Source organism: Xyrauchen texanus, chromosome 41, assembly GCF_025860055.1.
Source record: "Xyrauchen texanus isolate HMW12.3.18 chromosome 41, RBS_HiC_50CHRs, whole genome shotgun sequence".
NCBI classification, from domain to species: Eukaryota; Metazoa; Chordata; class Actinopteri; order Cypriniformes; family Catostomidae; genus Xyrauchen; species Xyrauchen texanus.
In genome coordinates, this window is record NC_068316.1 from 16,330,921 (window position 1) to 16,343,498 (window position 12,578).

The 12,578-nt window shown below is 36.6% G+C and overlaps 1 protein-coding gene across 1 annotated transcript in view; it reads right to left on the reverse strand.

The window, feature by feature from the left end:
* Positions 1–503: 503 nt before the first annotated feature.
* The window catches only part of LOC127634064 (uncharacterized protein C8orf34 homolog), a 129,229-nt gene continuing 117,154 nt past the window's right edge, over positions 504–12,578 (reverse strand). The window contains exons 12-15 of the mRNA XM_052113474.1: positions 6,528–6,997; positions 3,534–3,621; positions 1,661–1,708; positions 504–992 (exon numbers count right to left, since the gene is read on the reverse strand). Coding sequence (XP_051969434.1) covers positions 985–992; positions 1,661–1,708; positions 3,534–3,621; positions 6,528–6,997 — 614 coding nt within the window. The 3' untranslated portion in view covers positions 504–984. The remainder of the gene's footprint in view (positions 993–1,660; positions 1,709–3,533; positions 3,622–6,527; positions 6,998–12,578) is intronic.

A 12,578-nucleotide genomic window follows, 5' to 3' on the forward strand; every position in this document is an offset into this window, starting at 1 on the left:
ATTTCCTATTGATACAATAAGTTGGAGCTTTTAGTTTACTGTACATCACAGCCATGAGCATCATTTTCTACTTGCTATTGCTAGTCAGAAGTAAGAGGTATTAGGGGGAGAGACATTTTCATTCTAGAGAGCATTTGTTTTGACAAAAATCTGTATAGTGTGAGACGAGTCATGAATATTTTTGGTGTTTTCCCATAAGAGAAAATACATTTTTGCTAAAAGTTACTTTAGAAAACTTGTAGAAGTACGCTATAGATGACATCAAAGCAAACAGACATGGTCTAAAAGTTTTCACTTCATAGGGACTTAAAGTCATATAAAGAAAGCACATTTGTACCCCCCGAACACAGATGCAGACAAATACAACATTATACAAATCTTTTTATTTTGCATTATACAAGGATATAACAGGCTACATATTTTGCTGTGGGTATAAAAGTCAAAGTAATTTGATCTTTAGAAATCTGTCCTCACCAGTTGTAGACACACAATGCTGTTGGGAATGATAGAGTGTCATGCTGAGGTCCACAAGGGCAGTGCTGTGCATGTCCAACTGAGGATTTACATTGTACATATACCGGAACAATTCTAATATCACATTGTCTGCTAATGCCATAAAACATTAATAAACAAGGCTTATTAAAATCCCCATTACCAACCATTGATATGGCACCTAAAGTGATAAATTGTATTTATTTATGCAAGGCAGCATTAAATAATAACATTTCATGGACAGAAAAGATTCATGCTAACAGAGAGAATTGCAGGCTAATGTTTTTCTGATAAACATATTACATTCTACAATTTTAAATGGCTGTACTGTATAATACATGTTCATTTTTAAGAAATATTAACTTCTGTGGAAAAAGTACACAATCTTCTGCTGAAAATTAAAAAAATAAGTGTCTCTTGCTAAATCAATATTCAAATGCCCCTTTAAATTGCATAAATGTTTGATTGACACTGCGTCTTCTATACACATCATTACAAGCCTGCAGAAAGACAAAAACATTAGTTGCTTAGAGACAGACTTCAGTTCCATATAACCACTAATAAGCATAATAACCTCAGTAATTACCATAAAAAACACCATTTAATATTTGAACATGTCAAAGATAAATGTGAGAATGGAAAAATGAGTGTCTGAGCTGCCATCCATTTCATTTTGGATATACATGGTCGTGTATACAGTATTATGGATGAAGTCACAGGATTCGGCACCCAGCTTTGGGTTGGTTAGCCCAGTTCCACCACAAAGCTTATTGGCTGCATTTACTGTATGGGCCAGTCTGCCCTCTCAAACTGTAAAACCTCAGCTGGGCACAAAGAGTCAAACCACATGGGAGACACTGTCGTCACTACCTTGACTCTGAACTGCCACATGCTTGAGAGGCACCCAGCTAAGTCAATAGAAACAGACATCAGACAGACTCTTTCCACAACACTAGGCCCTGATATAGTCTTAGACTTTAAAGACCTGCTACAAAACTAGCCCCAGTGCATTGTGTGTACTATATACATTGGTATCCAAAAGTCTGAAGTCACTAATGAAAATGTTTTATTCTGCATTATTTAAATGTCAAAATATATATATATATATATATATATATATATATATATATATATATATATATATAGAAAAGAAATTAGTGTTGCTTACCTGAGAACACTGATCTTTTGCTGGCATCCCTCACTCCACTTGGATTACCTAAAATGAGTCAAAATACAGAGGGAAAAATAGTTACAGTTTCCATATCTAGCATTTGTAAACATACACTGGGGTCCAAAAGTTTTGTGCTTCAATGGAATCAAGGAAATCTGACATTTTGTAAGATGGTCAATGTTACAAATTTGCTTAAGTAGAACCCAGATGGTAGTTTTCCATAAGTAAATTCTCTGAATTACTGATCTGTCATGGGTAAAATATGTATATACTTTAATAGTTACACCGTACACCTTCTATAATGGCCATGAACCAAAGTTATCAGTTTTGCTTAGGAAATGGAGCATTGTATTAAAAGCATGAAATTGAAAAGTAATAGAGTACTGACTTTTGATTTTTTTAAGGGTTAGCGGTTACTCCATTGTGGAAGTTTCTGCAATAACAGGAAATTGTTATGGATCTTGATTTTGCCATGCGCTTGTTGGCTATTCAGAAATCTGTTTTGGCATAGGCTCAAATCCAACAGACAGCATCAACAGTCACTGTGGCAGCTAATCTGCCAATGATCTTTTTGCCAAGTGGCATTTTGTCACGTCCTGTGGTTGGCAGTGCCAGGCTCTCTCAATAACATACTGTGCCTCATGTTCCTATAAATAGCCTGACTGGCATGACAGTTCTAGCAAGCAAGCCTGTAGAGACTATTAGCGAAATATGCTTGGTTTTTGTAAGATACAGTATGTTCTTGGTAGAATGGAGTGTCCTTTGGAGCAGCCTGTCATGTATAGTTACATTTCATTTGATAGCAGGTCTTAGATTGTATGTGTAATGTTTTGCTGTTAGATTTTCATGTAAAATTTGGATAAACTTTTCCTGGGCAGTGCGATTTCGTGTTCCAAATGTATGACGAAATCATTTGTTTACCCAATAAATATTATGCTGAATCTATAACAAATATTTGTCTAAGACAGTTTCTGAGTTTAAGTGGAAAAGACATAGATTCCATAGAACTGAAGTTTTCTCAGAAACCATGTTCATCCTTTGGCTTTAATTAAGCGTGTTGCAACCAAGTATTTTAACATTTCTTTTGTTATTGTAAAAACGTCTTCATTAGATTAGGACAATCATCCTTATTCTGATAATGATCACAATCATTCTTACATAAGACATAAACTCAGAAACACTCTCTCTGAGCTACAGCTTTGATATGGTAGAATATTGAGCTTGTTAACAGACTAAATTGCTCTTGAGGGACACTAAGATTCTGGCCATGTCATGTTCAAAGAGTGAAAAATTAGGCCAGCAGTATTTATTAGAGATGACGGACTATGATTTGGACAAATAAAAATAATCAAATGACTCCAAGCATGTTTAAATCTTTCAAACATCCACTGTAATGGAAATCTAAAATCTAAGAAGTGTCCAATATTTTTTAACCTCAAAGCCACACATGCTGCTGTCTTGTGTATATGGAGACTCTGAGAGAGGGAAGCCATAAAAGTGCTGCCTTATGGACTGGAGCACTTGGAAGTAGCTCCCTCGACCCGACTCATTTATTTTCAAGGGACTGAAGATCAGATATTGTAATTAATAGGTCTCTACAGAGTCTCAGATTTGCCAATCCATAAACAGCACTGTAAGTGAGAAATTCACTATGTTCATAATAACTACCAAATAATGTATGATATATCCATTGTGGTTGTAAAAAAGACCTTCTAATGTATCCAAAAGTTGTAACACCAAGTGGTTTAAGATTCCTTACATGTCATTTCCAATTTTGCTGGACAAGAAAATTTTACATTTTAATTGTTATACCATTTTCCTTACCATGGTCCACAGTGGACTGCAAAGGGGTCAGAGCTGAAATACTCACACTTGTCCTGCTCAGGAGGATCACTCTCTGTGTCACTAGGGATGCGCCAGGGCTTCCTGACTGCCTGCAACTGCTGGTAAAACTCATCCTACCAAGACACATGATAGGAACAGAGATCTAAACCACAACCGCACTGAAGAATTCAATGTCAATTTAAATTCAAATGTATTTAAATTTGTTGCTTTGTCTGTCTGCACTGGTCTCAGAACAGTCCGAAATGCACCAGAATTTCATCCTAACTACAAATAAAGACTCTGAAAGCAAAAGAATATCTCAATGTTAAAATGCACAGTAAATATAGGATGATCATGGTGATCAGCACCATGTTGCTTTGTCACATGACTCTTTAGGTCAAAAGTCGAACCCTTTACTAACAGCAAAGAGTCTCCTGAACTGAGATCAGTCAGTTTAAATTCAATTGAATTATGTGTTGTGTATAGCAAAGCAAAATGCAACATCCACTTGTTTTCAATAAATCTAAGAGGTTTATGCTTAAAAAGAAATAATGTGCCAATGCATATATCATTTTGATTTGTAATTTTTCTTATATAATTGGCAGTTTTTGTTTGTTTTAATCAAAAAGATTTTTATTTGCATGTAAATGTATCTTGTTTTAAAGGGATAGATCACCAAAAAATAAAATTCTGCCATTGTTTACTAACCCTTATCTTCTGTTTTAAAGAAGAAACTTAACCCTTGTGCATCAATTAAAAAAAGTTACACATAGGTTCATTATGGACAAAAATGGCCATGTCAAAAAAGTGTCATAAAAATATTATAGAATAATATGTTTTTCTACTTTCACTGACTTATATTTTAACCAGAATCAGTTCTAATCATAGTTACCAAACATTAATTTATTTTCAGAATTTTAACACTTTAAACGCCGGTTTGTTTACATAATGCCACTGTTGTTTTTTATAAAAAATATAATAATTATAATTATTTTCAATTTAATAAATGCTAAACAGAATTTTTTTTATTTTTATTATTAGAGCCTCAGACACATACAAACCACACTCTGAAATCCATACCAACACACTCACACAATTATATATTCATAATGTATCTAATTGGCTCTATAATATGCATAAGCCAAAAACAGCAGAAAACAACAACAAAAGCTGATGATATGCCAAACCTGAAAAAATGGAACGATCTGGTAAAAATATTTAAAATGTAAATTTTGAAGCCTTGCCAACATAATGAAAGCATGTTAAACAAGATTGCATAATTTTATAGTTAAATGGCACTGGGATTAAAAATCGCAGTTTTAATGGGTTTCAATGTGCCATTTTTGTCCAAAACGATGCTAAGAGGGAGTATTTTGTGTAACTAGTGCAAAAAATATATTTTTTAAAGAAAATAGGGTGAAATATTAAAATTCCAATAAAAATTCACACCTGTGGAAAATTTTATGCAGTTAGCATTAACACAGACAAAGTTATCAAAAAAACAAAACTGAAAAAGCCAAAAATGTCCACAAGGATGCACAAGGGTTAACTATCCCTTTAAGGATGTTTACACAAAAATACTGAGTAAGAAAATATATTTTTTTGCAGTGTATTCAATAACCACCCACAATCCACTTTAACTATTTTCCCCTAGGAATCTTATACTGTAACACATTTTTGTGATGATTTGGCCTTTTGCTCCAATATTCAGGAAGTCTACTAGTATTAAATGAGAAAAAGGTGGCGAGTGAAAGCCATGAAATCCTCTGTGAGTAGAGACGTAGAGAGCTGGTGTATGTGAATGTCAGACCCATTTGTTCTACAGATGTTTTTTTTTTTCTTTTGGGGTAAGTAGACCTCTGGGTTGAATACTCTGAGTCCATCGTTTGCTTCAAAAGACTTTTATGTGTTTTTATTTTACAGTGTTTAAGGTATTGGTGGGACATGCATTTGCATTGTATTGATAGGAAAACAAAATGGACAAATCATCTGATATCTCTGCATATCCCATTCTGAACTGAATGAGATATACAGGTGCATAGTTTTCTTCTCTATTACTATAACAGCTTTTGTGGCCGGAATCAGCGTATGATCAGTGTATCTCTGCTTTTATACTCTCAACAAGGCATGAGATATAAAAATATGAGCTAACAATATGATTCCTATTTGCACCTCTTAAAGACTTTGGATGTATTAATAGGCACTATTACTATAAAATAAAAGAGAGCAAGAGAAACAGAGAAGGAAAGCCTTAAAAAATGCCAAACTACTTATTTTTCCTTACTGAGAGCAGGCAACTGTACATAGAGTATATCCTGCTAGTTTTCTGTGGATCATTGTTCAATGCCAACAAAACATTATGATGATAAGACAATAAACTGAGATGGACAATAGACTATAAGACAGACTAAAGCTGTTAACTAAGTCACTGGTACAGCAGTGAGCATGTGTGATTTGGAACCCATTGACGTGAGGTATATGGGGTTACCAAAGGTGAGCTTTAACATTCCTCACCTGATGGACCTTCTGTCAAGGCCTGTATTTAATGAGCCTAAAACATGGTCCAATCTCTATGAACTACTTCATAAAGAGTCCAAAATATTGCACTGTGATGACTGTACACCATTGTTTTATAAGATGGTAAGATTTTTTACATTGTTTAGGTGCATTGGTAGCAGTTCAATACGTTTGCCAAGAATTTCATGATAGAACATTATTAAAGCTAGGCATTTGTATTTCAGAAGCCTCTAACAGGTTTACATTAAAGGTGTTGTGTACTTTCTCCTATCCTAGCGTAATATGCAGTGACAAGTATAATTAAGCAATTCGCAGTTGATCTCTCTGACTAGTGGAAAATCTTTGTCTCTGTAGTGCTATCAAATCATTGAGCAACCAAACCAGCTCGACAGAAATATTGGCTAAACCAATGGTGTCAGTTTGGGGTGGGACTATCTGTTTGGCTGACCAATGTATCACGGATGGGGGACCTTACACACTTTAAGTTATATTTACATGTCCCTGAATGTGTATTCATATATACCTCTGTCAGTGTGCTCCATAGGCCTCCATATAAATCTGTAGTGCTCAGACCTGGGGGTGTGAGGATCGGCCTTGTTATCTGTCCAGTTGGTGTGACAGGTCTGCTTCTAGAACGTCCATACACACGCTCTTTGTTTCCATGGCTTCCGGCAGTAAACGATCGCAAGAGACTATTGGGGGTCACAGGTCTGCTGGGCGTCCGTGCTCCACTAGGGGTCTGGGCTCGGCTGCTGGGGTTGCTGGGAGATGTCCTGCCCATGACTAGGGTTGTGGGTTTAGTGTTGTAAAGTGGCAGGCCTGCGGTCTTTGTGGAAAGGCTGCTGGGAGACTGTGGTCTGGACGTCTGTCCGATGACAGGAAGAGTGTTTGTGGTGTGGAAGAGAGGGGTTAAAATCAAGCTCCGGTGAGGGCTGTTTGGACTACGGTTGAGCTTTCCTTGTTCTGCCAGCTTGGCCAAGTCCTTCTCCACCTCTGAAGAAATTAAGACAACACAAACAAAGAATCACCACCTAGTGCAGTGGTTCTCAAATGGTGGGTCCAAAAAAGGGTCACAGGTCTGTTCTGATGGAGTTGCCGACAGCAGGGGAAATAAATGCAAATGAATACAAATAACCAAAAACTCGTGTAATTCACCTAAAAATGAAAATTCTCCCATCATTTACTCACCCTCATGCCATCCCAGATGTGTATGACTTTCTTCTGTGGAACACAAATGAAGATTTTTAGAAGAATATCTCAGCTCTGTTGGTCCTTACAATGCAAGTGAATGGTGACCGAAAATTTTAAGCCCCAAAAAGCACATTAAGGCAGCATAAAAATAATCCATACGACTGCAGTGGTTTAATCCATGTCTTTAGAACAGACCAAAATATATCTCCTTTTTCACTGCACATATCACCATTGCAGTCTCTAGGTATGATCATGTCAATTTCAAGCTCAATTACAATTAGGAAGTGCTTGAAATGATGATTGAAATGATGATTGCCAAGGAGTCTCCAGATGCCAAAATTTATTGTGAAAAAAGAATTTATATTTTGGTCTGCTCTCAACCAAAATCGGTTTCAGAAGGCATTGATTAAACCACTGGAATCATATGGATTACTTTTATGCTGCCTTTATGTGCTTTTCGGAGCGTTTTTGACCCCATTCACTTATATTGTATGGAACAACATAGATGAGATATTCTTCTTAAAATCTTCATTTGTGCTCAGCAGAAGAAAGAAAGTCATATTCATCTGGGATGGCATGAGTGTGAGTAAATTATGAGAGAATTTGTTTTTGGTGAACTATTCTTAAAAAAACACTGAAACTAGAGGACATTAATGGCCATAGGTTGTAAAACTTTAGTGCTTAGTTACAAGGCTTTACACATCCGAACGCATATATTAGATTTGTGTATTTTGATCTAGATTATACTACTAAAAGTGTTGTAAACCCATTTTCCAGCATGTATTCTTAAACACACACACACACACACTTACAGGCTTAAACCACATCCATGTATTGATGTGTACAATTAACTAAGCACTCATAGAATCCCGTTAACAAACCACCAAAATAATTTCCTGAAGTTTGTTGCTGAGGTATTTTAACTGTCATGTGTAGCAGTATTTACAGTCAGTTATAAATTGTAAATTGGAAGACATGTTTACGTTATAAAGAAACAAGAGCTATTTAATATGGCCTGGTTTTATCAATATATTTGTTTGGTCTATTGGTAGCAAGTCAGATTTTCTGTTGCACATTTTCAGATGGAACATCTGACAACCTTCAACCAGTGTTCAGTTTGTGAGAAGGAACTGTGCTTTTTGTTTTCACAAATGCACACAAAAATATGACTCACATTGAGGATTCTGAGAAAACAATGTGTGACATAATATAAATAGTATGTAAAAGTTATTTGTCTCAGAAACTGACTACCTCACTTATGAGCAAACTGTTCTTTCTCCAACAAAAAACAACATGCTATTTTTCCACTTAAAGATGTGAAACACATGCCTGTTGTACAGAATACTAATCCAAATACGTAAATACAGATTGCTATGCCATTTTGGCCAAGGCTGCTTTAGGAATTAATTCCATTTACGGAAAGTATTCCAGATTGTTGTGTATAGCTCTTCCGGTGTGTGATCTATCTAATACCGTGAATGGATAATTAGATCGTTGGGTCTGTATTCAATCAGAAGTAATTGCAAGCCCACGAACTCTCATTTAAAGCATATACAGGGACTTGTTCTGGTGATTTCTCACCAAAACACATATGTGACGGAAAGGATTTGTTGTGAAAATATTACATGGGCATAAATAATTTGTGCAATACCAAATAAAGAAAATGAAAACAAAATAAATATGATAAACACAGAATGAAAAAATGTCTTTTTTTGTGTTTCAGTGTTTAGAATTTCCCACATATATTTATGTGTATGTAGGCTCTAGGGCCATAAGGAGTCCAGGAAGCACAGCTTTGCTCACTGTAAACAGGATACACATTCTAACTTGATTACAAATGTTAAAATGCCACATTCTACAAATTACTTCTAACCAAACATCAAAAGGTGTATTGAATGTTTTCAGGATTTGGAAAAAACTGGCTACTTATGCCATTTAGACTTCAGTTGAAATATATAGCATTAATAATAAATTATCTAATTTGCTCTTAAAATCTGGGGGGAAAAACCGGTAGTTTTCGGTCCGCTAATCTGATTGGACTCCAAGAGTACAACAGTAACCTTTTTTGTTTGATACTGCTTAATTATTCATTTAAAAACTCAATGTATTAAACATAATATTCATTTTTTTCTTATTTTTTTTATTTATTATAAATATATATATATTTTTTATTTCTCCCCAATTTGGCATGCCCAATTCCCAATGCATTCTAAGTCCTTATGGTGGCATAGTGACTCAATCCGGGTGGTGTAGGACGAATCTCAGTTGCCTCCGCATCTGAGAACGTCAGTCCGAGCATCTTATCATGTGGCTTGTTGAGTACGTTACTGCGGAGACATAGTGCGTGTGGAGGCTTCACGCTATTTTCCACGGCATCCATGCACAACTCACGACGCACCTCACCGAGAGCGAGAACCAGACATTACAGCAACCACGAGGAGGTTACCCCATGTGACTGTAACCTCCCTAGCAACCGGGCCAATTTGGTAGCTTAGGAGACCTGGCTGGAGTCACTTAGCACGCCCTGGATTCGAACTCGCGACTCCAGGGGAGGTAGTCAGCGTCTTTACTCGCTGAGCTACCCAGGCCCCTATTAATTTAAAAGCAAAGTACAGCATCTTTAATCACCCCAAGATAAAATAGAGAGACAAAATGAGAAAAAGACGGGGTGCTAAGAGAGAGTTAACAAGAAGCAGCAGATCGAATCTATTACAAACAGCTCTTGATCAAAAATGCAAATGGTGCAATTCTGAAGCATGCAAGCCCATCATTTAGAGCATATGCATCCTTATTGACACCGGACTCTTTCTCTCTAAATAACTGAAGCTTTCACAACTTATCTCACAGAGGAAGAAAGAGAGATCTGAGGAATAAATCCAACTAGCTGAAAAAGATGCATTATTTATCCAAAAGTGGTGGAAAGCTTTTCTCAGCCGGTACGAAACAACCAATAATGTTTTCCTTTGGGAAGAAGTCAAATATCATACTCAAAATCATCATAACAAAACAAAAACAAAGCAATGCGGTCGGATCGTAAATTAAAAGAGAGCCTGAGGATTTAGTTGACCACATAATTGAGGTAATAATGGATAAAAGTTAGAAGCCTGGCTTTCAACATGGGGAACATTAACAGCTAATAAAAGCATAAAGGAGGGTAAATTAGGAGCTTAATGCTTGGCCTTATGGGGATGTTTCTGTTCAAATAGAACTCATTGTCAAAATATGATTTTGAGGTGGATCCAGAGCACAGTGGTTAGCGAACACGTTCCTGACACAATGACCTGCGGTGCTTATGTTGGTGATGCAGGTTCGATTCCAGATTACTTTATGTCTCAGTTCCCCTTTTTTTCGCCAATAATTGAAATATCATTCCCGACTGTTTTTCTTATAAAAAGCTGAATGCCCCCAAAACTGTATATACACACACAAAAGACAAAGATAAAGATCCCCCATTTAGCCTTAACAGACTGTAGGGGCAAGTGCTGTTAGCGAGCACCTTTATATACACACACACACCCACACCCATGCACGCACACACACACGCATGTACACACACAAAAGAAAACAAAAAAAGAAAATATATTAATCATATATAATTAAAACTAAACTCCCCCTAAAACACTAAATAATTGCCCCATTTCCTATCAAACAAATCCTGAAACCCCAGCCTTCTGCTTGGCACCTCCTCAAAAGCTGCCACCCTCCCCATCTCCGTACACAATCCGGAAATGAGGGCGCTCCATCCGACTTCCATCAACTTAAAATAATTTGCCTGCCAATCATTATGCTGGTGAGAACCCAATTTATTATGTGTTCATCCCCTAGATTTATGACAGCCCCATTGCACAAATCTGCCACTTTAGGGTGTGTGTGCTACTCCAAAAAACAATACAGAGCAGGTGATGCTGCTGTAAATACCTATAGAACTGAGATCTGGTAATCGCAAAATGTTGAACCAAATTTTCAAAAGATCTCAACACTCCACTCTCATATAGGTCATCGAGTGTAGTAACCCCCCTCACAATCCACTCTGATGAGCAGAAAGGGGACTTATTAATACCTAATTGAGGGTTCAGCCATATGCTTGAGGCAACATTTAAATAAATGTCCAAATTAAACACTTTGGACACTTTTGTCCATACAGACTGCAAATGCGAGATAACAGGGTGTATGAGCCAAATGTCTGAGATCGAATGCATAATAATAAAACAAAATCTTGGGAGGCCTAGCCCATATTTATCAATCGGCCCATGTAACTCATTAAAATGTAATCTAGGACATTTACCATTCCAAATGAAGGACTTCATATGCTATCAATTTGCTTGAAATAAGAGAGGGGGACATCTACAGGGAGAAATTGTAGCAGGTATTTAAATTTTGGAATACAATTCATTTTAATAACATTAACATTAACATTCCCAATCATAGACACATTTAATGAAGCCCACCTGCCCACATTGCTCGAAAAACTTTTTATTAAGAGGTCAAAATTAACTCTAACTAAATCTAACTAAATACCTAATGCCCTGTTTGTGCCACTGGAAGGCACTGGCTGGAAAGCTGTTGCTGGGCAGTACGCTGTCTTAGCCAAAGTTTCGGAGTTAGACCAAATGACTCTGTATACTGAGAATTTTTAAAATAATTCTGTGGAGGCATGGCATAGATCTAATGGGGTCAGAGACAAATAGTAAAATATAATCTGCATAAAGCAAAAGCTTATGCACCATACCTCCTGCCACAACCGCTGGAAAATCATCTTCCCTTCTTATTGTGGCTGCTAATGGTTCCAGAGCAAGACAGAACAATAATGGGAAAACCCTCACCCTAATCTGAAATTAATCAATTTATTTGTACCGCCGCTACCGGATGTCTATAAAGTAAATTAATCCATCCAATAATAGTATTACCGAACCCATATATTTCAAATTTTTTAAAAAGATAATCCGATTCTACCATATCAAACACGGCATCAAGTGAGATGGCAGCAGCTGAAGTCTGATCATTCGCCGCTGACCACATGATATTTATGAAATGCCTAATGTTATCAGATGGGCTGCAGCCCACGAATAAACCCCAACTGATCTATATGTATAATAGATGTCATAACTAGAATTTTGGACAATATTTTTATGTCTAGCTGGATCAGGGATATTGGATGGTAACTCTTACACTCACTTGGATCTTTGTCCTTTTTAAGAATCAGACTGATCCTTGTGTCATGGTTGGCAGAAGCTTTCCATTCTTTCATGATTCTGTATAAACTTCTAACAAAAGTGGAGTGGCAAAGCCGTTTGGCCCCGGAGACTTGCCTGTAGACAAAACCTTAATTACATCCAAGGTTATTTCAGAATCAAGAGAATTTTTTTGCTCAGTCATCGGTTCA